The sequence below is a fragment of the Aplidium turbinatum genome, chromosome 1, assembly GCF_918807975.1.
Source record: "Aplidium turbinatum chromosome 1, kaAplTurb1.1, whole genome shotgun sequence".
NCBI lineage: Eukaryota > Metazoa > Chordata > Ascidiacea > Aplousobranchia > Polyclinidae > Aplidium > Aplidium turbinatum.
Window position 1 is genome coordinate 55608059 of NC_137472.1, and position 26960 is coordinate 55635018.

At 36.8% G+C, this 26960-nt stretch overlaps 3 protein-coding genes across 6 annotated transcripts in view; 2 read left to right on the top strand and 1 right to left on the bottom strand.

The window, feature by feature from the left end:
- The first annotated feature begins 1548 nt into the window (after positions 1-1548).
- LOC145767442 (deoxynucleoside triphosphate triphosphohydrolase SAMHD1-like) lies at positions 1549-11661 on the top strand. The gene is made up of 10 exons (XM_082579263.1): positions 1549-1629; positions 2238-2398; positions 3011-3126; positions 3414-3493; positions 7240-7491; positions 8511-8558; positions 8823-9053; positions 9737-9828; positions 10582-10702; positions 11587-11661. Exons 1-10 carry the CDS (start codon positions 1549-1551, stop codon positions 11659-11661), a joined length of 1257 nt encoding a protein of 418 aa, XP_082435389.1.
- LOC145783476 (deoxynucleoside triphosphate triphosphohydrolase SAMHD1-like) lies at positions 11314-20933 on the top strand. Of its 4 annotated transcripts, XM_082595372.1 has the most exons (7): positions 11314-11379; positions 11587-11756; positions 11981-12095; positions 12223-13322; positions 14303-14365; positions 15275-15409; positions 18490-20933. In XM_082595372.1, the coding sequence occupies exons 4-7, from the start codon at positions 13149-13151 to the stop codon at positions 18607-18609; spliced, it is 492 nt and encodes a 163-aa protein (XP_082451498.1). In that variant the 5' UTR covers positions 11314-11379; positions 11587-11756; positions 11981-12095; positions 12223-13148; the 3' UTR covers positions 18610-20933. The 4 variants fall into 4 exon arrangements, with proteins under 4 accessions (XP_082451498.1, XP_082451489.1, XP_082451513.1 ...); XM_082595363.1 differs by having other exon boundaries at positions 11981-13322; XM_082595387.1 differs by lacking the exon at positions 11981-12095.
- Positions 20934-21578: 645 nt separating this feature from the next.
- Positions 21579-26960, bottom strand: part of LOC145767450 (uncharacterized) — a 165182-nt gene continuing 159800 nt past the window's right edge. Inside the window, exons 19-22 of the mRNA XM_082579275.1 lie at positions 26242-26481; positions 24797-24862; positions 23291-23425; positions 21579-22587 (exon numbers count right to left, since the gene is read on the bottom strand). Of these exons, the coding sequence (XP_082435401.1) occupies positions 22498-22587; positions 23291-23425; positions 24797-24862; positions 26242-26481 (531 nt within the window). The 3' untranslated portion in view covers positions 21579-22497. The remainder of the gene's footprint in view (positions 22588-23290; positions 23426-24796; positions 24863-26241; positions 26482-26960) is intronic.

Below are 26960 nucleotides of genomic sequence, written 5' to 3' on the forward strand. Positions count from 1 at the left end.
AGATTTATGGATTTATTATAGGCTATGCAATGTAATATAAAGTTCAGTTCAGTAGGCGATCAGCCCTAAGAAGGGCCGTAAGCGTTTCTCTCTAGACCAGTTTATAATCATGAGAGAAATCAAGGGCTAATGTAGAAGAGGCGCTACTACGTAATTGACGGCATGCCTTCAAGTGTCTAGCCAAATACATAGCCTACCACCCACATGCTCTTGAGCGGTGTCAAACCGTATCCTATTGAACGCCGAACCAAGGCTCTTACCACTCGGCGATGTAGTCGACCATAAATACGGCAGCCTACAGTTTTCGGTAAAATGGCGCAGCGGATAAGGCCTTCGCTTTCCAATCTTGCAATCCTGGTTCGACTCCCGCATAAGCCTGTTGTTGAAAAACACTGCTCACTTCTACCCAGGGTGTAATAAGTTGGATGGGCGCAGTTGCTGAAGGAAAGGCGGCCGAAAGAAAGGAACCGAGTCGGCAGCAGTGGCCGAGTGGTTAGCGCGTTGGGCTCGCAGTCGAGAGCCTGCATGTTCGACTCCAGCCACCCGCACTTGCTGTTGTTTCTCTGGGCAAGAAACTTTACGATAATTGCCTCTACCCAGTGATCGATTTCGAGTAATGGGTAGTACCAAATTTAAGTCATAAGTAGAGTAGACAACCGGAAACAGACATTGCCGTCGGCTGCAGCGTGGGTCAGGTGTAGGTCGGAAGGCGTACACCGATGCATAGCGCTCAAGTCCGCTTTCCCGCAATGCAGGATAAAGATAAACAAACAAACAAACAAACTGACCACTCTACTCTTGTTAGTGCCGAGCCTTAGTATAACGAGAATCTTATCTTCTCATCTCCTCTTGCTTGGATTCAAGTATGGGATACATCTTTACCTTTTACAGTTTTAGACGAAACGGTTTTATTCCTTGTAGAAATAGCCTATCACAGATGAGAGACGAGGTTTATAGTTTTTTACCCACGAAAGTCAACGCTCAGTCAGATGTCTACTTATATTGCGACTAAACTGATCTGGCAAAAATGATAGAAGTGTGTTATTGATTAAGTAAGCAATTTTAAACTTGTGTGTTTTCATTTTTTTTAGTGAATGACGTTTTCAATGAAAATTTAGTTGAAGTTCAGTGTGAGTTAGTTATGATGATTGGCGCCTTCGGTGCGTAATTATCCCTCGCCCACTCCGTACGTTTCTTTTGCAAATGAAAAACGAATTTTAGCAAAACTTAAAGTAGAATCGTGAAATATTGGGTCAGACGGAAATTGCACCATGGCCAAATGGGCAACAAAGAAAAAAGTAAGGAATATGTTTCTTGTAGGCCTATTTAAGCTTATTTTCAAAGTTTGTAGGCCTACAAGTGATTTTCACGCGATTGATAGTTTGCATTGTAGACTATGTTACAAATCACATTATCAAGCAATTCAAAGTGTTGTAACCTGCATTTAAAGCAGGCATAAATTTGCTTGGGCTACTGCAATTTGCAGATATTCTGTTGATCACAGAATATGCTGCTTTGCTGATCAAGCGCTGGGTCCTGCAGCGAAAAATGCTCTTGGGCGCTGTAGATCTCCATAGCACAGATGTAACACAACCCACAGGAAGTAGCAAAGGGACATGTAATCATAAAGTGAGACCTTTCCACTACGTTGCTATAAAGTACGTGTCTCTTATCGAGGCACAATCCCGTGCTCTGGAGCGGTGTCGAAACAAAGTCCTGTTTTAAGCGCGGCGCAGACGTTCTCGCCAGTCGGTTAATTTTGTTTTCGAAAGCATAACAGTAGGCCTATAGACAAAATTTTATTTAATGGACTTGAATGCCACCTGAAAATAAAATTGCATTTGTTCATTTCCTGCAAAAATGACCTGTTTTGAGTATCAGCTTCACTTTCAATCAACGTAGGCTAAACTGAATAAAAATGTCCTAAGAAATTGTCAAGCTGAGAATATTCAGGAAACAAGAGCAGTCGATGGATGCTTTGTTCTTTAATTTAATTTCAACTGTATTTGATTCCGAACGGTTTTATTTGAAAAAATAATGGAAGTTTGGTGCTTTTGAAAAAAACAACTAGTTACGTTGTTTGCAATAATTTTACATTTTTATTCTTTTTTCAACATGATAACCGATCAGGACTTTGATATCAAGCGCTGTTGAAAGTAAAGTGTTTATTGATTTTGACTTGGTAGTTTAACGCATTTCTAGAGAAATCAAAACAATTCTGAATGCTTTTGTTTCAGTGTTTTAATGATCCTATTCACAAATACATTGAACTCCATCCTCTGCTGGTAAAAGTCATCAACACTCCTCAATTTCAAAGACTTAAGAACATTAAACAACTTGGGGGGAACTACTTTCTTTATCCTGGAGCCTCTCACAACAGATTTGAGCATTCAATTGGGTACATAGCTTTTTTATCTTCTATAAAACAGCACAGAGCTTTTCTATCGACAATAAACTTACTTCTTCAGCTAAACATTTATATAAATTGCAAAGATGCCTGCATGGTCACTTTGGTCAGGCTATTTTTGTCATCTAAGACTTAAATCGAAAGTTGACATAAAATTTAAGTTATGCATAACTTGAGTGTGTTGTGAAAACTTTAGGAAAACACACTCTGTGAAGAAAACTTTCACATGTGCATAGGAGCTTACCAATAGCCTGCTTAGGAAATAGGAATTAATATTTCCAAAAAGACAAAAAATAAACAAATGTTTTAAAGTACCGTATCCCTACTTTCCTGATTTCCTGTTTTGAAATACAAACCCTGATTTAACCTAATAAATCCAAAAAGCCCCAGAGCCTCAAAGTAAAGTAATATGTTTTAGAAATGCTGAAGATAAAATGATAGAGATCATTTTTTTCCATTACCAGACCTTTTTCCTAACGTCTGTATCTTGTACGTTGTCACAGAATCATGGGAAATTTGACATAATTTTACACTACTTCATGTATTTGACAAGATTTTTATTTAACGGAAAATTTAACCCATGTATCATTTATTATTTCAAAGCACCTGTCATTTAGCTGGGGAGCTCATCCGCCACTTACAATTGAACCAACCAAACTTGGAAATTGACGAAAAGGACGTTTTGTGTGTGGAGTTGGCTGGGCTTTGCCATGATCTCGGTTTGTTATTACGATTTTCAAACATTTATTGTTGAGCAGTGGGGACGTATCATGGACGGGGTTGCGGGAGTAATTGCTTCACTCTGAAACATGTTTTTAATACCATTGCAACGTTTTAATGACATTGTATTATTTTTTGAATGAGTTTCATAAATGTATGGCTGCATTTAGTTACCATATTTATAAACAAACTCTTTACCGTATTTCAAATATTAATATATTCCTTCCCTGAACACTTGCTTTTGCCCACGTAAAATATTCTTTCTAACTACTTCTTTGCTACGCAGGTCATGGTCCATTTTCACACATGTTTGATCATCTATTTCTGGACAAAGTTGGAAACGAAAAGCAGAAAACTTATTGGAAAGTTCGTTTTTACATTTTATTTTTACTGCTTGGCAAGTTATGTCCAAACACCATACAATTAGCTGGTGCCCCTTTTCTAAATTATATTATAGCCTATATTACACCGTTTTGTCTTTTGCTATTCTTGTCAAAATATCATTAACTTGTTTTACAATGATGTAATTTATAATCATTCTCTCCTTGGGCGTCTAACTCCTTTCCCGTCTCTTGAAGCCAATCACGTGGTTCTTGTGGTCCATTGGTTGCTTCTTGATTCTGCTGCAATTGCATAACCAGCTCATATATTTAGATCTTCTTCTATCGAGTCTTCTAAAGTTCGTTGATACACCACAGATTGACACACTCCTCCGCAACTGAGCCACACACTGCCAGGTCCCACCTACTGCACCGGGTGGCAAGCCGAGGGCAAACAAGAAGGCGGTCCGCTGCCCGGGGCCCGGCGCCACAGACACATGCAACCGGGCCCGCGCCGCAGCCCCATCCCACCACCGTAGACTCAGTGCGCCCAACACTGGCTCGGAGTCGGTTCAATGTTCTCCACCCTGCCTAAGGAGCGTTTGCCCCTGGGGGGAGGGACTCCGATGGCGGGACCTTCATTTCAGTGTACGATGGGCCACCCTCGAACCGCCGCCCCCATTGCCCAAGTCCTGTTTCCTCTTCCGTTGAGGCCAGTGGCTGAACGTGTGTTAGGAAGGTTTTTCTTGATTTCAACCGGGTTTGTGCAGCAGTTTGTCCATATAGAGGATGTCTTTCACCACATGCCCGCCTCAGCCCTTCAGCTTGACCGCCAACGTCTCCCCCCATGTGTGGCGGCGCAACACCAGCAAGCAGACAAAGCCCGTTGGTATCCGTGGGCCCCAGACATCCAGCAACAATACGACAAGAATGATTGAGCACCGAGTCAAGCTTCGACGAGCGACAGGACCCGCTCCAAACAGGGCATGCACACTCCGCTGTGGAGCAGCACAAAGCCAATGCGGCCACTCCGAGGGTCCGTAGATCAGTGCCCCACCCAGAGTTGGCAAGCTTCCCAGGATATTGCCTCCGGTGTCAACCCCAGCCCCTGTGCCTTCAATGTGCTTTCCGCAGCTGAGATCACGGTCCAGCGCTACCCCAAGGCAGACAGGGCCAGGGCAATGCCCCAGCTCCGCCCCCGACCAGGAGACCCCAAAGGTCCCGCAGCCTCTCCGCCCTTCAGGTGGAAAAAACATACCCGTGTCCCCGAAGGGCCAGCTTTGAGGTGACCGTTGGTGCGATACCTCACCAACTCCTCGAGCGACCCCGTGAGGCCCTGCTCTATAGCAACAAAGGTCTTCTCATGTGATGCCATGCAAAGATCATCGGCGTACACAAACCGCTCAGTGTGTTGATCCATCGGCTGATCGCTGGTGTACATACCACACAACAACGGTGCCAGAACACCCCCTTGAGGAAGTCCACTCCGCCGATGATGCCAGCGGCCCGTCCCTGAATTCAGAACAACCCGGAATCGTCCACCGTGGAGAAACGCTGCCACAAGCTTCGCCACTTCAGCATCCCCGGACATTCGCAAGATCCCTCCCAGCAGGAGACGATGGCCAACCGCGTCAGAAGCCGAAGACAGGCCAACAAGTGCAGCACCAGCAATCACACCCCTCTGGAATCCGTCCCCAACACGTTGCGCCAGACACAGCAACTGACCCGCCGCTGACCCCCCAGGTCGAAAGCCAGCTTGCCGAGGAACCAGGCGTGGCCCAACAGAAGGCGACAGTCGGCCAAGAATCAACCCCCCGAACAACCTGCAAAGGTGACACAGTAAAGAAATTGGTCTGAAGCCCTTCGCCAGAGATGGATCCCCTTCAGGCCCCAGAAGAGCAATGATCCGCGCTCCCAACCAGATCCCCGGGATGTGCCTCTCCGCCACGCAACAATCGAACAGTTCCAGAAGCCACCCCCCAGCCAAAGGACCAAAATGTTCCATTTCTTCAGTGAAAATGCCTTCCAGTCCAACAGCCCCGCCATTCCCGAGAGCACCAACACCCGCCCCAAGTTCGTCCGGTAAGAAGGGTGCCTCCAAACCAGCACCGTCAGTACACTCCACATTCCCGACCCTCGGCCTGGGAACCCTCTCCGCTGACCCACCACCTTCCAGCAGCCGGCGGGCAACTCCACCAGCCGTGACAGGACAGTGTCGCTGCCCCGGCCCCGATGGGCCATCACTCAATCCTCGCACAAGACTCCATGCCCCCCGACATATCCGTTGCTTCGATGGTGTTTTGCCATTTTCGTTGCCGTTCTTCAGAGATGAAGATCATCAGGAGTTCGCCGGTAAGGATGGTAGCTTCCGCAAAAGGGTCTTCTTCAAACAGTTGTTGGTACTTTTGCAACAGCTTGGCACTTTCACAGTTTAGACCGGGAATATATTTTGAGCTGCATCCGCGTGGGATGTTTCTCTTGGCTATCTGGTGCACAAGATTGGCAAAAGATTCATAATTTCCTGGTACTGGGTCAACTGATTTTATTTTGTTTTCAAGCTCTTCTGTGAAGCATGCCCAGTTTGCCTTTTGAAAGTTGAAACGTCGTTGAAAAGGAACACTTGATGATGAAATTGCGGCGGAGATGCTTATGCTGATTGGACGGTGTTGTGTTCTTGGGATAGCATTCAAGATTGTTTTCTTACACATTTCTGTAATTCTATGACTTGAAAATGCAATATCGGGGTTGTAACCAGATTTCCATCTTCTGCTATTGAAGGAGTGGGGCTGTTTAGCGTCATGTATTGGGCTGAGTTGGTAATTTTCAGCCCATAATTCAACAGCTTCACCATCAAGGTTTATTTCACTGTATCCCCACTGGGTGCTTTGGCTGTTAAAATCACCAATCACAACTTGTGGTTTCTCTGTAGTTAAGAAAGGAGGAAGTTCAAATTGAGTAGGTGGCGAAATGGAGGTGATGTTGACATGAGTGAGCTCGACAGACAGCGCTTCGATGTCCTTCAGGTTGAGCTTTGATGTTGATTGCACAACCAGTCCTTCTCTGACAAACATGGCGCTGCCATGTTTTTCATGCGGCCTTTCAATAACATTTTTCATGCCTTCCACCTGAGGTCTTGGATCGTTTTCCTCTCGGTGAGTTTCTTGAAGGCAGAGAACATCACAGTGGTGGTATCTGCCCAACATGGAAATCAGAGCTTGCTTGGGTGCGGATACCCCTTCAGCGTTGAGAGATATTATGGTCAACGCCGGCTTTGATAAAAGCCGATCGTCGTGACGTTGGCCTCTCCTCTTGCATCTAGGGGTCTTCATATCAGTAGATAGTATAATCTCTCTTTAAAAATTTTTGTAGAATTCGCAGCTACTACTGTGTAGTGTGCTGACAGGGATCGCGACGTGAACGCTTCTACTATGATGTATTTAGATGTTTTAATGTTTACATCGACGCCTTTTTTTCTCCAACCTCACATGTTAGCTTTTTTGTTTATTTCTCCTTTAATGTCGATTTAGTTTGATTTGGCATTTTCTTACCAATTGATTCATCAACTTTGTTATTTTTTGTCGATTGAAAATCAATTCTTATTTCATTTCGTACTTTTCCATTCCACAAGGTGACTATAGCCTATTATAACAACTACGTTGATATGAACGTAAAATTCGAAATTTGAACCGATATTAAGTGTTAGCTATCCAGATTGCTAGTGTTTTATGAAATTAGGTTTACTCTGTCTATCGCCATTTTTTTTCGTTCATTTTATGTTTTATTTTCTGGAAGCACGAAGAACGATCTTGCCTGATGTTTGATCGAATTCTAACGGATAACGCCGGCATCGCCTCGGATTTTGAGGAGCTTTTGCAAACGGAAGATGACAAAGAAAAAAGAGAGAAAATAAAAGAACAAGAAGGGCGTCAAGAAGAGGAAAAGAAATCTTACATCACCGAGTTTCAGAATGCTATTTTTATCAAAGAAATGATTAACGGACCAAGACCCAACGCCAAAGTTGCAATGCACAAACCTCAAGACGCGGTAAATCGATTAAAACAGTTAGACTACCGTATGTTTACATTGTGTGACGTGGGATATATTTGCATAAATTTTTTCGAAAGTATTTTTGAAGGATTTATGACGTTTTAGACATGATCAAGAATGATGCTGTGTATTTTTTTGATCAAAATTTGTGATTTAAATGCATAAAACATGCGTTTAAATTGCGAACACCATTTCACGGTTATAGAAAAGAACAGGTTAATTCATTCATTCATAGCTTGTTACGCCAGTGTCGGAGCCAGGTAAGAGCATAGTTTGTGATGTTTTTGAAGTCGTTGTCATCACATGAAGGGCTAAGGGGGCAGTTGGTGAGGATGTGCTTCACTTCGATTGTGCTTCACTTCGATTCATAAAGAATAAACTGTATTTTGGAAGTTTTAAATTTTATTGACAGGTCTCAAGATTCAGAATTAAAAAGGATTAGTTGTAAAGCTAAATTATTTTCAAAAGCTGGTAAATAATATTCTTTCGAAATTACAGTATTCTTCCGCATCAATTCGGAGCTAGATTCACAAAAAAAAATCAGACAGTACAGCATCTCCATTAAAAAAGCTCATTTTAATAATGTTAATTGTTTTATATAATCTTGTAAGAATTTCTACAAGTTGACAGTTTTTCTTTATAAATTTGTATGTCAGTAGATCTTACAGTAAATCACATGAAACCCTGTCAAGTAACCCATGTTGATGCGCAATCTGCTGCAAGCGGAGATAGCGAATGATTATTATTATCATTATGCAGATCTTACACACAAAAATTCCCATCATATTTTTCAAAGGTTTTCTTTTACAATCCAATATTTTTAACCTTTAACTCTTCAAGGTTTACCAAAGACTTAACATACTGACATGGCATTATTTCCATCTTGCTTGATCTCACGAGTTATTTTTACCTCCAGTAGACTTTTAGTGACCTATGATTGTAAGAAAGCAAAACATGTGTTTCTTAAATGACATGCGGTATATTGTCTATATTTCTCATGTTAATATTTCATTCAGAATTGGCAGTATGAAGGCAGACCAAGAAAAAAACGATTTCTGTATGAGGTACGGTTATGTTTAAAATAAATTATAGTGGGCATTAGGCCTATTGAAATGTTCCCACATGTGCAACAACGAATCACAATAGGTTATATCTTATTTCAAACCTTTGTTAAAAGGATTGGTTCTGAGGCGAAAGTTCGGGCCACCTTCCGTTTCGTGCTTTACAATAAGTTAGCCTAATTGTAAGTTGTTTTGCAAGCTTCATACTTTGTTTGCTTGCTGTGTGCAACCCTAAAAAGTTAAAGGAAGAGATTTAAACTGTTCTAGATCGTCGCAAATCAACGCAATGGTGTGGATGTTGACAAGTGGGATTACTTTGCTCGCGACTGCCACCAGCTGGGCGTAGCTAACAGCTTTGATCACATTCGATTCATGAAGAATATGAGAGTTCTCGACTACGCAAAAATAAAGAAAAACGCAGCCCAAGGTCAAGATGGTGGTATCGGTCAGGCTGATTCGTCTTCTTTTCCTGATTTCGGGATTTGTGCAAGAGATAAGGTTTGGCGTTATAGGTTATTTGAAAACTTGAAATCTCTGGGATGTAATTCAAGTTTGTCGCAGCCTCTTAAAACATAGTAGCATAGCACAAAAACGTTTGTAAAACGATCATCTTAATCCTCATACAAAATGCAGCAAAGGTAACCTGCAGTAATAAAAATAGCGACAGTAAGTGGATGAATCCTAAATCAATCATAAATTTAGATAGGATAAAAAAATATTTGATAACCTACTTGGAATAATCTAAACAGAAAATCCTGTGGAAGCAATAAACCTTAAAAGGTTCACTGAAGTTATAACATACGTACTGTACATTGTGTTGGGTTATATTTTAAACCACTAAAGTAGGTTATATATTGAAATAGTTTATTTTAGATTGGGTTCTAGTGAATCCAATTTGCTTTTCACGGTTCCATTGTCTCAATGTAGGTAGCTTATAGCCTACTAAGCAAGTACAGAGCATAAAGGTGTAAAAGTCAATATTGAGATAGTAATATTACCAAATATTTTTAATAATCCTAATATATATCAACCGATTATAGCTTATTGGTTGTTGTGATAATGCTTCTTTTCATTCCTTTTTGTACAAGCTAGGTTGTTGCAATGTTAGATCAGAGATAAGATATCCTTGTGTTAGATAAATATAAAACAATAAACGGATTTATGCTGTTTCTCAATTGCAGGAGTGCAAAAATCTATATGAAATGTTCCACACTAGAGTTTCCTTGTATCATCGGGCATACCAACACAGAATAAGTACAGCTGTAGAAGCTATGTAAGTTATGTAACGCTACTTGATTAGGTTGTTCTACTTAAACTTAACAATTGTTTTACAGAAAAAGCATCTGAAATCGGAGTCATCCGGCATTGCAGTATTTTTTTGTATTAATGGTGCTTGTGAATGTCGTAAGATCCCCTTAATTATGCAACACGTAGTCTTATAGTTCTCTTTGCGTAACTGATGCATAAGTTTCTCGGCAGCCGATTGTAGCAATGAATTGACCGCGATAGACACCGTGTTTCGTCCATGATGCTGGGCTCGTCAGTATCGCAACGCTAATTGTTTAGCAACCGATTTTGTAAGCTATGTGATGAGTTGCAGTATATAATATACATAATGTTATTGACCTGCGTCGTATAGCCTAATACTTGTTTTACGTTCTTCGTCGTGCCTTATGGTTTTCCGCAGTAAAAGTATTTAATTGACTGGATTGAATTTCAGAAGTCGTTATCTCAGTCCGTGGTTAGATATTCCTATTACCATCAATTGAGCAGAAATGATTTATTGCAATTTGCAGATAACATTCAGCATGCTCTGAATTACAAATAGGTGATAGTAGGTTTCTACCTATTTCTAGTACTCTGCCATGTATGGAATGTATTGTCTTTCATTGTGATGTTCAAAAATAAAAATAAACTATAATGTATTTGATCAAAGTTATTTGATGTGTTTAGTTTGCCTGATCATCATTGTCCGCTATATCTTCATTTACTGTCACAAAAAACTATTCAATTTGCTTCATTGCAGGATATGTGATGCCATGGTGTTGGCAAACGACTACATCAAATTTAAGGGAAGCGAAGGAGAAGACACAACAATGGCTCAGTCTGTTGTTGACATGGTTGCCTTTGAACAAATCACTGACAATGTAATGCTGCCACAATGTTATGTGTCCAGTACTTATATAGATTCAAACAGGCTTTAATACACAGACGTAGCCCTCAAAAAATATGTTTCTATCCTATTACAACGTTTCAATATCATTGTGATAAGTGTTGAGTTATGTTACCTTCCCCCCTCAAACAGCTACGTTTGCCCCCTAAAAGTTTCTTTCTAGCTGCGTCACTACTTTGATGAATTGTTTGACAGCGTGCTGGCCTACGTAAGCCACGTGGAGAGTGGCAAAAAATAAAAAGCAGGGAAAAATAGCAGCCTTTTAGGCTATTGATAAAGAACACAGTAATCAAACTTAACAAAACTAGGATTGTTCGAAATATGAGAATGCTGCTATTCATTTTTTCAAAACTACCTCATTCAATTTAAAACAATTTTTAGCATATTTATTTAAAACCCTATATGGACATTTGTGACAGATCTGTTACGTTTCAAATTATCGCTATTTATTTTACTGTAAAAGCAGTCATCAGTTTCAATTTTGAAGAATTTGATTCTGTGTCATCTGACAATAGTGCTATTTCATTTTGGAAACACTACGGTCTCGCTTCACTAATTTTTTTGAACACAAAGTTTTTGAGTCAGGTTCATGGCAACAGCAGCTTAGCCTAGATGTTCTCTCGTAAAGTTTTGGATTTTCAGAACACCCAGGTGCGTTGAATTTTTTGTTGTATTTGAAAATAAGACTGTTGGAGTAGTTGATAACAAAATATTTCATAAATAATGTTTATATATGCTACAGTCATCATAAGTTCAAACGTAACAAATCTGTTGACTTCGTCCATCATGCAACTGTTTTTTTGATCTCAAAACTTTTGTTTTGTTAGATTTGTCAACAGTAAAGTTTTATTTTCATAGGTGCAAAATGAATGCATGATGTTTTTATGGAAAAAGTTGGTGTACAAGACCATTTGGTGGAAAAAGAGAAGGTGAATGTTTTGATACATTGGAGTCTGACGCTAAGTATGTTGCAGTAGAGTACCCTTCTACCTTTGTTGATGTGCCAGATGACAGCTTTAGTGATTCAAGTAAGTTTTATGCCAATAAACACTATCAGTGAACACGTATAACGGCTGACTTTTCATATAACCAAGCATTGACTCAGCTTGAGTGGATTTTGTCACAAAAGAAACTTATATGTACTGCAAAAACATCCATTCCATGTTATAATGATAACCAGAGGCTCACATGGCAACGGCAACTAAAAATCTAAATCACACCTCTCTACTATCAAACATTATTTGTCTTATAGATGTGTGCGGTATATACTCTGATGGTAAAAAGGACTCTCCACCATGCTCTCTTGAGCCACATTGAGTTTTGTATTTGTTGGAGAATGTCTCACTTATTTCTCAATCCCACAATAGGTAATGTTTGTACTATGCATAATATGTATGCCAAAATCATAAATGAAAATAATGGTGATTCTTATTTACTTTTATACTACAGCTTTGTAGTATTTTTCCTTACTCTTTTACAACTCGTTGTTTTTAGATGAAGGCATAATGAAATCTATCAATCCACCAACAAGGCCAACCAAGCCACCCTGTTCAATTTAGAGCTGTGTAAGAAAAAGTCCTTCCATGAGAAACACTCCTTCGATGACCACTGTGCGTAAACAAGCTGACCCACATTTCATCACCAGCCCATTACTTCAAACTGTTATATGATGAAGCTATTGTGGAGCAGTCCTATTTGTATTTGGTCCAGTTGGACCCTTCCAAACGTCTTGGCAAAACACCTAAGAAGTTTGCATATATATATATTTACAAAGAAAGGGGGTTATGCAAAATGTCTGGCTGCACAAGCTGCCTATACTTTTGTAAGAAGTGTGAAGAACACCCTTGCATCTAGACAAAACGAAACACTGTCTTGAAATTCCACAAAGAATGAACAATTTTGTGCTATTTTGAGTGAAAATAAACTAGTTGCTTGTTACTGCTTATTGTGTGCTTTTGTTGCTAAAGCGCCTAGCGTTACAGATCTGCTACGTTTCAAAATTCTGTAGGTAGTGCGAATGTGCCTGACGTAACAGATTTGCTACGTTTGAAAAAAAATTAAAATACTCGAAAAAAAAATTTTTAAACATAAAACATATGTTGACTAAACTAAAATATTTTGAAAAAATAGAAAAAAATTTTTTTTTTCAACTAAACGATAATCTTGTCCATATAGGGTTAAAAAAAAAGTTTACCAGGAGGTTATCTGTGTCAGTTTTTGTAAGCTTTTCAACACTTTGCAGTGAAATGATATTAAAATTTCACTGTTCTATGATTACTTACTGATGAGTGATGATTGAATTAGCTATTTTTGTTTTTACTGCACACAAATACCTATGCAACTGTAATATAAAAGTATAGAAGAAAACAATTAATTTTGAATCGTAACAATGTTAAGCTTTTGAAAATGTACTCTAGGTGATGCAACAAATCTATTATTCAAGTGATTCGTCGTTTGCAATGGAACAAGCCCGACAGATATTGAAAAGAGTCTTCACACATGACTACTACCACTATTTGGGAATAAAAAAGGTTCCTAAAATCATATATGATGTTGACCCAGCTGAACTTCAAAACAGGATCGATGATTGGAAGGTGAGATCGAATATTGCTTCTAATAAAATAAAATGCTGCTCGCTGTACTAGTGAGTGATCAGCCTTGTGCTGATGGCTGGGAAGAACGTCCCTTCTTCACAAAAAATAAAATCTTATAAATAATTTCTTACTATTTTTTGCTTTCAAGTTGCCGTTTTAAAGGCCCTCAACCTCAACTCAAACTAAAACCTTCAATTCACACGTTTGTTGATTTGGATATAGCGGCAGGAAGAAAACTTTTATGGAATGCTAAATGTGATTTCAAATTTTAAGCTAGGAAAAATTAACCCATAAGCCTTGTCACTTTTCACTACCATATGTTTTATGACAACCTTAAATTCGGTTGTAAACAAAATCTTTGAAGTTTTTTTCCAAAATCACCACTTTTAGATTTTAGGATTTAGGGCAAGAAACTAGGATTTAGGGATTTAGGGCAAGAAACTTTACGATAATTGCCTCTACCCAGTGATCGATTTCGAATAATGGGTAGTACCAAATTTAAGTCATAAGTAGAGTAGACAACCGGAAACAGACGTTGCAGTCGGCTGCAGCGTGGGTCAGGTGTACGTCGGAAGGCGTACACCGATGCATAGCGCTCAAGTCCGCTTTCCAGCAATGCAGGATAAAGATATGAAAACGATAGATTAATAATAACATTTTGAGTTACATTTAAGTTTGCACTCAACAAGTACTTATGTAGTTCTATAATGCTGTTGCAAAATGTCTGACTGGAATTGTTGAAACATAAGTTTTCATTCTTCACTGCCTTTTCCAGGTGATTCAATGGGATATAACTTCATCACGCACCGATGATACACTGAAAATGCGTTTTTTTTAACATTTAAAAAAAAATGTAATCAGACGATTAACAACATTCGGCAAAGTCTGTAAATGTGACAAATCAAGTCGCATTTACAACTCGTCGTGGTAATTTGTGTAGTTGGCTACTTGCACATAAAATATGGTTTTAAATTATTCAGGAAGAGCAAAAGAGAAATTTTGACGAGGAATTCAAAGGCTTGGAGAAACATGTAGTTTATCGTGTAAGTACAGTACAAAGCAATGAAAGCATATGAGTTACATTAATCCACAGTTGATGTTGTTGTCATTGGAGTTCTACGACTTTTGGCAACGTATGTAAAAAAAATAAATGAAATTACTTCTTTTCTGTAAGAATTATACTTTATTGATGAACCTAAAGTATCTTTATTACTTAAGAACAAAAAATGCCTTGCTCAGAGTCCAGTGGTTTTCAACTTTTATCCTTGTTGGCACTACATTGCCATCAACAATCAGTGTTTGCACATCTCCTAAGAATAGTTGAAAAGTAATTATCCCTACAATTCAAAGTGCTGAGTCCCGGTAAATAAGTTCCATAAAGCTTCTTACGCTATTTTAGAACTACGCCAAACAATTCATTATCCACGCACCCCTGGAGCAGGTCTCGCACCTCTAAGTGGTGCGTGCACCCATGGTTAAGAACCCCTGGCCTAGACCTAGCTATTTGCGACACTACAACATGGAAAATACCGTCAAAAGCTACAAATGATCCGACTTTTAAAATACAAAAATTATTAAACAATAACTTTAAGTTTTAAGATTTTGAAACTGATCTTAGACTCTAAAACTGATCTTCGACTTCTGAAAATGTCCTTGAAATGTGTAGTATTCTGACTTTTTTCCATGATTGTATTGATTTGATTGGTTGAGTATTGATTTTATTTCATTTGCTTAAACAAGTGAACCATGGTGTTACAAAAGGTTTTATGTTTTCAAATGTTTATCCTTTTGCATATAAATGCATCAAAACTGTAAACGTTTTATGGATAAAAAAACATATTTTTTCTGTTTGCATATCAACCATTAAAAAAATAACTTTCACCCGTTAGATTGCGCTAGCGATCAATATACAAATCGGGTGAAACAAAATATTCTAAAAAAATTTTGTGCAGGAGAAAAAGTACGACTACGGAAGAAAGGCTCAGAATCCTGTTGATTTGTTTGGATTTTATTCAAAGAATGAACCGGATATTCCTATAAGCATGAATAGGGAGGAAGCATCTCATTTACTCCCACAGCAATTTCTGGTTTGTTGAACTAAATAATAATTTAATTCAAATTTTGTTCAACCGACATACTTTATCTGTGACTCATCAGATAAGATTGCTTAGTTTCTGTAAGTATTGATGAATATAATGGATAAAAGCGGTAAAACAATAGAAATAAAACCAATTAATAATTTTTCTTTTATTATTTCTTATGTTAAAACTTTGGTAGAGAGATTGATTGGTTGACATTTTATTTGTTGCGAGTATAAACACACATATTCAACAAAGTCGGATAAAACAAACGATAACGTAGAATGTATTATGTGTGGATACTGCAACGGGTGGCTGCGAAGTGACCTTTGTTAACCATAGACAAGCAAAACAAAGTAACTTTAGCGGGTTTAACATGTTTTATTACAAAGAGATATAATATAATTAAAACTCAGATCGTCAGATTCAAAGTTAGCTTATGATTTTTCATATTATGTATATTGCAGATTTATGTAATTCCTGATGAGGACTCACGTATGTGTCGAAAACGTCGGAGTTGATTTTTTAATTATATTATATCTCTTTGTAATAAAACATGTTAAACTCGCTAGAGTTACTTTATTTTGTTTGTCTATTTCTTACGTATTTTCTAAAAATATTTTTGTCATGTAAACTTTATATCAGTTTCCATAATTAAGAAAAGTAGCTTTAATTGACTGTGAACTTTCAAAATATAAATGTTTGATTTGTTGCGGTGATATTTCTGCAGAGTGTCTTTCAAGTTAAACATCACAGGTTAACTAAATTTTTGTTGCATTTCCACCAACACGTGTTCATACATAATTTGAGGGCGCTGATTCGTTATTGGCTTATGGGGTTAGAGTATAGCAATTGTTGCCATTTACAGAGCCTTATAACTTCTATTATTGTGGTAAAGGGCTAAAAATATTTCTGCACGAGTTCATTATACACTCTACTACATAATTCAACAACAAAAAACATCTCTTAATGAGTAGGTGTAAGGTGTGCCATCAAAATCCTATGTTTTTTCAATTTTTAAATACTTCCCACACCTAACCTAAACCAATCAAAATAATTGTTTACAACATAGTTATTTGTAATATTTGTTTAGCTTGTTTTCTACCGATTTAAATTTGACAGTTGTGGTGTCATTAAAAAAGATCTTATGAGGGTCTGAAAACCCTATCAGGCAAAAATAGCCCATTTTTACCCAGATGTTTAGAGTCCCAAATGACTGTGTAGGTAGGTGTTTCATCAAATAAAATGTTAGACTTTGAAATTCTTTCAGTGTAAATTTGTTGTCTTTACACTGTGACGTTTCTGTCATTTTTGCCGAATAATTTCAAGTCCAAAATGTAAATATTGCTATTTTGCATTCATCAAATGCAGGCATTTGCAAATAATATTCTAACCTCTTAGTGTAATTTATTAAGAATCGATTTGCTATAGTAATAGCATCTTCAGCTAGCACACGTAAAAAAGAAAATTTAAAAAATACGTAAAACAAACAAATCAAGCAAACTCCGGTATTATCAACACCGATAAAAATTCTATTTTAAATAGATGGTTACATAATATTAAAATGAAAAGCGGCAAGCCTAAGTCTTAAGTCAGAAAAAATTCAATAATGTCGTATCCGAAAAATAGTGAAAATAAGTGTTGTGCTTAGTGATCATAGACACTTCAATGCTGACACTGTTGGCTGTTAATATATGTTTAAAATGATAATTTCATCCCTTCTCCACCATGAAAAACTACCCACTGCAATCAAGAAGCTATTATGCGAAGATAATAGGCTATTGTATGAAAATCATTAAACTGCTTTCAAAATCAATAAAACATAATATCCGTTTTCACGAAAATTCTGCATTATGTAAAAGTTCTGCTTGACTTTTAATTAGTGATGCACTTGAGGCAACAATTTGGGTCATGAAGCCTTGCACTTCATAACTGGCCAAGTTTATTAAATCAAAACTGGATTTCCGTAGAAAGCTGAGTGATAAGTTTTAGCTAAAATTGAAGTTATGTTTTGAATATTTTTTTATGACCACAGAAAGATTTCAATAATTTATCTTTTCAAGGTTTGTTTAGTGTTGTGTAGTCTTTTAGTAAAATTTCAAAACGCATTTCACCTCATATTTTTACAAACAGTGAAATGACTCAATTTAATAATTGATTGTTAACTAGTTGAATGAGCAATGGTTTTATTTCGGAATAGCCTATTGCAATATTTTTATAGGTTTTGAGTTCAGAAATCATTTCTACCCTTAAGTCCATTACTCCTGAAACCCTGCGCACCTAATGCCTCGGTTAAGTTAAAATGAGCTTGATCGAGCAAAGAAAGCGACAATTTTTTTGGAAAAGCAGGAGAAAATTTGCAAATGTTTATTTATTTTTTCTATTTGGAAGGAGGGAGGCACATAAACAAGTGCAACCCTGGATCCAGTATCAAACTCCACCATGTGCAAGTTAATGATCCATGAGTAGCTAATGTTCACAATAGCTGGAAATGAAGCACACAAAAAAGGCCCGGAAAAATACAAATTATTCGGTGCAAATCAAATTTAAACAATAAATAGGGTAAAGGTGAATCCCGTGCTTGATCCAAGCATACTGGAATGAGAAGATAAGACTCTCATTATACTAAACTTTCGACACTAACGAGTAGGGTTGCCAGTTCTTTTCTTTCGGCCGCCTTTCCTTCAGCAATTACGTTTATTACACCATGGTAGAGGTGAGCGGTGTATTTCAACAACCAGAATAAGGCGGGAGTCGAACCAGGATTACATGATTGGAAAGCGAACGTCTTATCCGCTGCGCCATCCCACCGCTCAAGCACCAAATATAATATGCCACAAATAGAAAACAATTGCATTGTTGATTGCATGAAAACAAGAACATGCAAAAGGAAACTGAATGCAGAGTTGAAATCAGCATTCCTGCATAAATTTAAATTTGTTGACATGTTATTGTTACCTTTTTAAGACTTTCTGTTATACAGCAACGAATTCGCTGTATGGATTGTGGTAATGGATAAAAAATAAACTATTCTGTTGTAACTTATAACAACTGAATCATTCATTCAATTTCCTGATTGTTTGACACAGGAATATGAGTTGGAGGTTTACTACAAAGGAAAGGTTTTCAAGAACGATGAACGCTCCGAAACGACGGAACTGTACAATGAAATTGATAAAAAGTTCAAAAATTGGATGAAGCAGGAATGATGCGTATATTCTTCATCTTTGAAAACCAAAAGAATAGACATTGTTTTGGTTTTTATCAGCTTTGGTTGCAGGGGATATGTATGGACAAACAACGTTATAGTCTTTTGCTTTTACCATAATTGTTCTAGAAGGCTTTGCTAACACACACGCTCGCAGGCTTTTTTAGATAAAATTTTTCTGCAACAAAAGCTAGCTCTATGTATGACATTATACGCTGCACACAAAAGTAATGACTGTGACTGTAACTGACTTTATTTTTTTATGTTTGTTATTATAACTACATCCGCTAAGTCAAGCAGAAAGTCAAAGTAATGCATGGCATCATGTGTAATTTGTTGAAAACTTGAGAAATTTGGGCAAAAAATATCCAGATGTTTACAAATTGGTAGGCACTTTTACATCACCCACTCGTCGAAGAGTGCCTGCTTTTCAATGTGAAATTGCTTTGTGTTTTAGTCACAATTTCGACTTGTTAGTTCAGTTGCAGAAGAAAAAATAGTATTAGCAGAGTGTGGGAATCGAACCCACGAAATCGAAATTACTACTCCTCTGCCCTAACCATTAGGCAACGGTGGTTGTGGTGAAGCATTCAGTTAAATTTCTTTGTATCAAAATTTTTCGATCAGAATATCACGTGTCGAGTCACATGACTGAAATCAGCTGAATCGCGAATGAACATGTCACGCATGATTGCGTACCTTTTCGACGAGTGGGTAATGTTAAAGCGCCTACCTTACAAATTATATGAAAAGTATATCCTAATCGAAGTGTTCCCAATATTGAATTTGAAATGGATGATTCAAACGTATAACTTACAATATCAACATGCTCTACTGAAATTGTATCCTGCAAGTTTAGCTCTTAAGATTTGAAACAACTTTTCAAGTTATTTTCAACATCTAAAAATATCCAGATGCTTGCAAATTTTAGGAAAAATATTTCTTAATCGAAATGTGCCCCAATATTGAATTTGAAAGTGATGCTTTGAACACATAACTTGCAATATCAAAATACTCAACTGAAAATATAGTCTACAAGTTTAGTTTATAAAATTTTAGAAATAACTTTTTAGCTTGTTAAGATTTTAGATCATTATGACAATTTGTATTTTGAAGTAGATGTAAGCTTATTATTATCTTATAGATGTGAAATGTTTTCCTTGATTGAGTTATTAGTATTGTTATACTGATTTTCATTGTTTGGGCGATACTGGTAGTTCACTAATTACATTTACAGTATTTACCAGACTATCGGTAGCAGTTTAGAATTTTTAATCAGGTGGTCTATGCTTTGTTGCTAAAATATTTGGGGGCAATTAATTAGGCTGTATTTGGGCAAGGATTTTTTTGCACCCCAAAAAACTAAACTTTCCCTACTCCTATAAATGAAATAATAGCAGTCCAACATAACATGCACAAAGGCATAATGCAATTTCCCTTTGGATTTACCGAGGCCAAACCACATCATTGCAGCCCTCTATTTTTCGTTTTAACCTGTTAAGTGCGCATTGCGGTCATTGGTGTTCGATGTGCTTGACTCAATCGCTTTCACTGTAAGCAAAGAATAGTCCAATATTGAATTATCAGAAACAGTCAAAAACACAAAAGGAAGCAAACAGAATTAAAAGAAAAGCTTGTTGCGCTGCGGACTCCACAACACTCTACAAAGTAATAATGCGAGGAAAAATACTGAGAATTGTCAAATGAGCACAGTAACGCGAGTTGCAAATATTAATTGCGCACTTAACGGGCTATTACTCATATAAACGTTAAAAGTTTCACTTTATTACTCTATTTTTCTTGGGTTTTTTGTTGTTGTTTTTCTTTAATTTTTAAATGTTCATAAAGTGTTAAGACTGTGTATCATGAAAAACGATTTTTTTGTCTTTGATTTTTTAATCGTTATTTTAACGTTCTTTTACGTTTCCTTTTTTATTGGTTTTTATACTGTTTCTATTCGTTTCATACATTTTTTCAATAAACAAATGTTTTCATTTATCACAACAAAGAATTGCAAAGAAACTGCAAAATGGAGCTGCTGAAGAACTTATTATAAATTGGTTTACTCGATAGTTTTGACTAAGCTCTATTAGTGACAAGTGTAGCCGCATGCTCAACAAGTGGCACCAATGAGCCACCCAACTTCAAGTGCTGCAATGATGAGGATGAAGACTGTTTAGACGGTAAATCCAAGGGAAACGATCCCAATAGTGACCCTGTTAACAGTCAACCTCCTTTGTTACTTGTCTTAACTTCTCTTATTAGCTTGTTTATTTCTTTCATTGTGTATAGCTTATTTTGATGAATAAACGCTCTTTAATCTAATTGGTGAATCTGCAGTCTAGTCGACTGATATAGGACTTATTATATCGATATAGAAGTGGAGATTACCACACTTAATTGGAAAATTCAAGTTACTTCAATTCAAATTTATTAAACTTAAATTTGCCGATTAAGTGTGGTACTCTCTACTTTTTTTATTATTCTTGTCTGAGATGCTCCCACATCCCTACTAATTCATCGGATGTGATGCGGATGAACCTTGTGGACAAAATGCGTGTCAATCGCTGTCAATTCTTGCAAAACTCGGCTGCCGAGAAACATTTGTTTTTGAAAAAGTTTTGATGCCTAACGTGGAGACTACACCGCATGGTTTGCAAAGCGCAGTGCGGGCTGTTCTATCATAAGCCTTGTTGTGACATCAGGAGTGCAATTTCATACTGTTGGCAAAATGTTGGACAAATTTGCCAACCTTGTGCCGACACACACCGCAAATGGCTAATGTTGGCCCAATAATCAATGTTTGCTGAGTTGTTGTGACACCAGGAAGGCCGTTTCTTCTCAACAACTTTAAATCACTTTGACTAAACGCGGTGGGTTTAAAGCTGTATATAGGCCAGCAGCGTTCTTCTTCGTGAGTAGCAAGAAACAAATCTATAAAGTGAACTATAATAATCAACACAATGTCTATGAACATGTTATCATCAAATCATTTGTGAATTTTATTAGATTAGAGTTTTTAATAGTCAATCAATCATAACTAGCCTACCCCTACAACCATGACAATAATTATCATAAATAAATGCTAATGTTGGTAAATAAAAAAACAAGTTCAACAAAACAACATCCTTTACATATCGATTCTATAACTCAACAGTCAAACAAAATGAAAATTACATTACTACAAAAATTGTTTAAAGAAATTTAAGTGTGTTTGGTCCTTATAGTGCAATGAGCATCTATATCTTTTTCGTTAATACTGAAATAAATCTTGATGAAAATTCAGAAGTGAGTACAATATAAAGTAAGAGTTTTCGCGTAAGAATATGCTAGCTTTTATATTTGACACAGAATTAAAAATTTATTCATATGCAATTAAAGTACACAAAAACTAAATACAAAAATTTTACATATTAGTAAAAGTGTAATAATAAACTAATAACACATATTGAAACTTAAAAAGCGTCAAGCAATAGCAATGTTGCACAAATCTATTGACCCACAGAAAAATAGATTCAATCACTTAAATTAGATGGTTGATTTTATTCACGCTTTTGATTTCCATCAGCATAAAACCAAAAAGATTCAAATTTTTTTAATTTTTACGATGAAAATCATTAAAGCAGTTGCTACTTTATTGTCTAACTAAACACAACAAAATAATAACAGTTACTTAGAATAACAACAAACTAAAAGTCTAGGCTACTATGCTGTCAGTGTGTAACTGATTACAAATAATTTAGTATAATTAAGTGTTGGTATAATAGCAATTATTAATGGAATTTTACTTCTAGTATTAATTTATGTTATTAATTAATAGGATAATAGATATAGTAGGATAATATAGATAGTGTAGAATAATAGATATATTTTAGAAAGTTGATATTGGTCAATGTATTAGTTCCTTCCACTCTTTGAACTTCGCCTCGCACTCAACTTTTAACTCCTTTTTCTTGCAGTAAACCTCCAGCACTACATCCTGTGATCATAAATTACATAATTTAGTCTTAAAATAAAAAAGTAACAGAAAGCAATAACAATGGAATAAACAAATTTTGCTTTGCATAACACACCACAACTTTCGTCCAAACTACGTTGCATAAGTATGTGTGTGTGTGTGTGTGTGTGTGTGTGTGTGTGTGTGATAACGTCTGCGCGATGTTCGAAAGGACGTGGGTTCGACACCGCTCAAGAGCACGCGACTGTGTCTCGGCAAAGACACTTGATGGCAAGCCAAACTAAGGGGAGCAGCTGACTCGAAGACTATATGTCACTTCGCTGCTTCCTGTCGTCTGTTCGCTGCTTCCTGTCGTCTGTTGTATCGCATCTGTGATCGCAGTGTACTGTGTGTTATCGCAATGGGCGCAAATAAAAGCATGATTATTATTATTATTAAAGTAGCCCAATCTGACTTGAATAAGATCGTTAATACGATAATGAAATACTTTCATTTCCTACATTCATGATGATGAAATAATTTGATTAGATACATATCGTCGTTAATAAGCTGAACTATCGTAAGTCCAAATTTTTCAAAATTGCGTTTTTGATTGATTTGGAATCTTATAGACAACAGTTTATTTTGTTAAAGAATCATAACTCAATCTATTTTAGTTTTGATGATACAGAACGATGAACTATAGAGTTACGATAGTCCAGCTTATTAGCGACGATTTACATACCATAAACAGCCTAGGGAGCATATGAAATCTTTCCTCTTGATTCATCGGCCTAGCACAACTTGGTTGTTCTTTGGAATAAAATAAGAACTTGTCAACTGGATCCTCGTCTTTTTTTCCGTAGTCGAATTTCTTTTCCTATGAACGTAAATACATTACAATTGTCTGAAGTAAATACAAAGTTGACTGCTTTTATCAACTAATGGCCTTATCAAGTATTTGGAAATACAACTGTTCAGAGTTATCAGTTGTGTTTTTCGTCACCGTCATCATTACTAATATTTACCATCATTACTAATATTACCTTCAAAATTTGACTGATCGCATTGACTAGTCTTTTTGAATGAATTGAGTCACGGAAAAAAACCTATTGAATGGGCTATTGAACCTACTTCAATCCGATTTAAACTTAGCGATGTGTTTTATGAGTTTATTTATTTGTTAGGAAATGTCTATAGCGAGAAGATAGATTTGATACAGCCAGGGTCGAATCCTATCAGCAACATCAGGGCGGAGAGTGTAGAGAAGCAAAAGTAATGTAGCAAAGACAACTTTAACCATCTTATACATCACATCAGGCCACATCACACAACTAAATATGACAGCATTAAATAAAGTGATTTTTTTATGTTTTTGCCGGATGGAGGCCCAATCTCCTCTAATCACGAGATAGCCTATACCCAGAGATGTACGTACACGCCGCAAACTCTACGCCGCATACTTGCGGCGTGGACTTTTTGTTTGCGCTAACGCTTGCGGCCATATTTTTTTGGATAGTTTGCGCTTGAGGCTACGCCGTAAAGTTTTCGCGGTTTTTTAGCGCATAGCGTCAACGCATACTTTTTAATGTCTTTTTTTCTCTACAACACGCCAATACCTTCCAGCGCTGCAGTTGAAAGAATGTTTTCAATGGGCAAAAGAAACTTTTGTGGGTCAAATGTCATTCAACATGAATTGCAATGGGATTAAAAAATATTAAAATTTATTTTTTGAAGAGGAGATTTCTTTCCCACACTCCTCCAATGGCTACATCCCCAGCTGAAAGACATATTTCAATTCCAACCAGAACATCGATATGTAAGCCTTATGTGGCAAAACATAAATCGTTGGTTTGACAAATGAAAGTTTTTTTTATGACAATGCGTACTCTCATGTGCTGGTTGTTCATCGCTAACAAACGCATTATCGTAATCACAATTTTGTTTAATCCAATGTTAGAACTGCAGATCAACCGACTTTTTAAAAGTTTAATCCAACAGGCCATAGTCCTAAGAAGGATCGTAAATGTTTCTCTTTAGAGCAGGGTTAGCCTGTTTATAATCAAAAGAGAAAACAAGGACAATTTAGTCAAAGGGGCTCCACTCCACGCCTTTCAGTGCCTCGCGAAAGACTCACCCACATGCTCTATAGCGGTGTCGAACCTGCGCTCTGTTGAACGTCGACCCAGGGCTCTCACCACTTGGCTATGTAGCCGTTAAGTTAGTTTGTGCTACTTTTTAAATTACGTACTCGCAAAATGCAATTGTCTTGAGCCAATTGTCCAAAAATCTCTTCAAAGCTCTTTCTTTCTTCATCCTAAGTATATCCAAGTAACAACGATTAACATTAAAGCAATTAAAGACATCGAAGAAAGATTAGCATTGTTTTGTGATTAGCCTAGATAGCAATAACTTACATATCGTATTTAAACCCATTTTTAGTTTTTTTCAGTCACTTATCTCGCATTAGCTACTTAGTTTTACTGTAATGAACCGCATGCAGATAATATGCATAAACTCAAGCTATTATTTTAATGATTCAGAAAAGTTGAGATTGCCATGTAATGTAATAATATTCTTATTTGGTCTAAAAATGCGATGTGCGTTCATCATCAGCGAATATTTACAAACTAAAATAGTTGCCTTAAACATAACTTTTTGATTTCGATACGGTATTCAACGATATGATAATCGGCTTTGGTTTTAGACTTGGCTAGGCTTTTTAGATTGAATAAAGTTTTTCACAAACGGTGTTATATTGTACAGTAGCCTACCTACAAATATACTTTTCAAATATATTGTAGCATACAATCTAAATTCATTTCAGCAAAAGCATTTTTAAAACTAACTGTGATTATTGTTTCACCATCTTTTTAACTGAAATTAATTGAAAATCTGAACTTTTACGCCCAATCGAAAATCGATCTGTTTGCTAATTAGAGTGCTCGTATTTTTTCATTTGTAACAACTCCTTTAATCAACGCGACAAACAACGAGTTGACAAAAAAAATTGTATTTTTCAAAATATTATCATAGAAAAATATAAAATCGAGTAACGTAGTTGGGATTATTGTTGACAACTAGATCGTTATGAGAGTAGATGTGTAGCCTAACTGTAGCGCGCTGTAGATGTGAAGAAATTAATTCAAAAATTGCTCGTTGCGTTAGACGACTAATTTTGCATGTTGTCAGCAACTAATGCCGTTCAACAATCTCCGAATAAGATAATCATCTTTGACAGCCAATCGCCATTTACAGTTGAGAACGCAAGAAGAGTTTTGATGGCATTGCTCAATCCAGGTAAACAGTCCTGTTACTTCATAATAGTCGAAGCCACTAACTTACAATGCTTGAATTACACACTGTACATTATAAACCCGTTGTTTTAGGCTATAATATAATAAAAATAATGTTTGTGTTTATGTAGCGCTGTATCCATCGCAGAATGTGTTGCCCCTCAGCTCTTAGAAAAGCAGACAGTGTCAATGCAGCCGTATGGAAGCGCAACTGAGTACATTATTACCCGAATCCATTCCGTTGCTCAGAGCCAAACAGGAATTAGATTCAGTACCATTTTTAAAAAGTTATTAGTATGAACCGACAGGGTATCGAATCCATGCCTACCGATTCAGAGGCGAAGGCACTAACCATTAAGCCACTGAGCCGGCTTAGAAAAGCAAGAAAATTTAAACTTACTTTCCATTTTTTTATTTTTTCTTTTACAGTTTTAGCTTTGGGAATTTTTTTGCCGGCGTATTTAATTTCAACACTTCTGTGCAAAGTAGCCACGTCTTGTGGAACAATTTTGTTTCCAAGGTAGATGTAGTAGTCGTGCTTGGAAACTCGATTCAAGATTTCTCGAGCCTTTTTCATGTTTCCCCTTTCTCTTTCACTCGCATTGTCAGAGTCATTTGAATGACGAATCTGTTCAATTATCTATAATAATAATAAAATGATGATAATCATGATAATAATCATAGAAGTAATAATACTAATAATAAAATAAATTACTGATACAAGAGATTTAAAGCTAACCTCACTTTATCTTTCCATTGTTTATCAGATTCCGCCATCAAATTCAATAATAACCAAAAAATAATTTTAAACAACTTCTGTTTTTTTCGCGTCTTTTGTTTTTAGGCAAAAATCAAAAAACGTTAATTGATAATCATCAGAAAAAGTTGCTCAAGGTAATACTTTGCGTAAAGTTACAAAAATTTGCTTCACAGAAAGCACTTTTGAAAAGGAAACTTGTTTTTTATCACATTTGTCTTTGTGAAAAACACTTTGCAGTACAATGTGATTTTTTCCGATTTCAATATATTGTAAAAATCAAAATTCAATACCACGCTTGATTTACAATATTAACGAAAAAGCATAAGCAGTAGGCTATGACATACAGGTGTATTATTTCT

Coding starts and splice junctions, on each gene's coding strand:
- LOC145767442 (XM_082579263.1), top strand. CDS start 1,549: ATGCTCTTGGGCGCTGTAGATCTCCATAGCACAGATGTAACACAACCC. Junction 3,494..7,239: donor AGCAGAAAACTTATTGGAAA/GTTCGTTTTTAC, acceptor ATTTTCTGGAAG/CACGAAGAACGATCTTGCCT. Junction 8,559..8,822: donor AAAAACGATTTCTGTATGAG/GTACGGTTATGT, acceptor AAACTGTTCTAG/ATCGTCGCAAATCAACGCAA.
- LOC145783476 (XM_082595363.1), top strand. CDS start 13,149: ATGCAACAAATCTATTATTCAAGTGATTCGTCGTTTGCAATGGAACAA. Junction 14,366..15,274: donor AGAAACATGTAGTTTATCGT/GTAAGTACAGTA, acceptor AATTTTGTGCAG/GAGAAAAAGTACGACTACGG. Junction 15,410..18,489: donor TACTCCCACAGCAATTTCTG/GTTTGTTGAACT, acceptor TGTTTGACACAG/GAATATGAGTTGGAGGTTTA.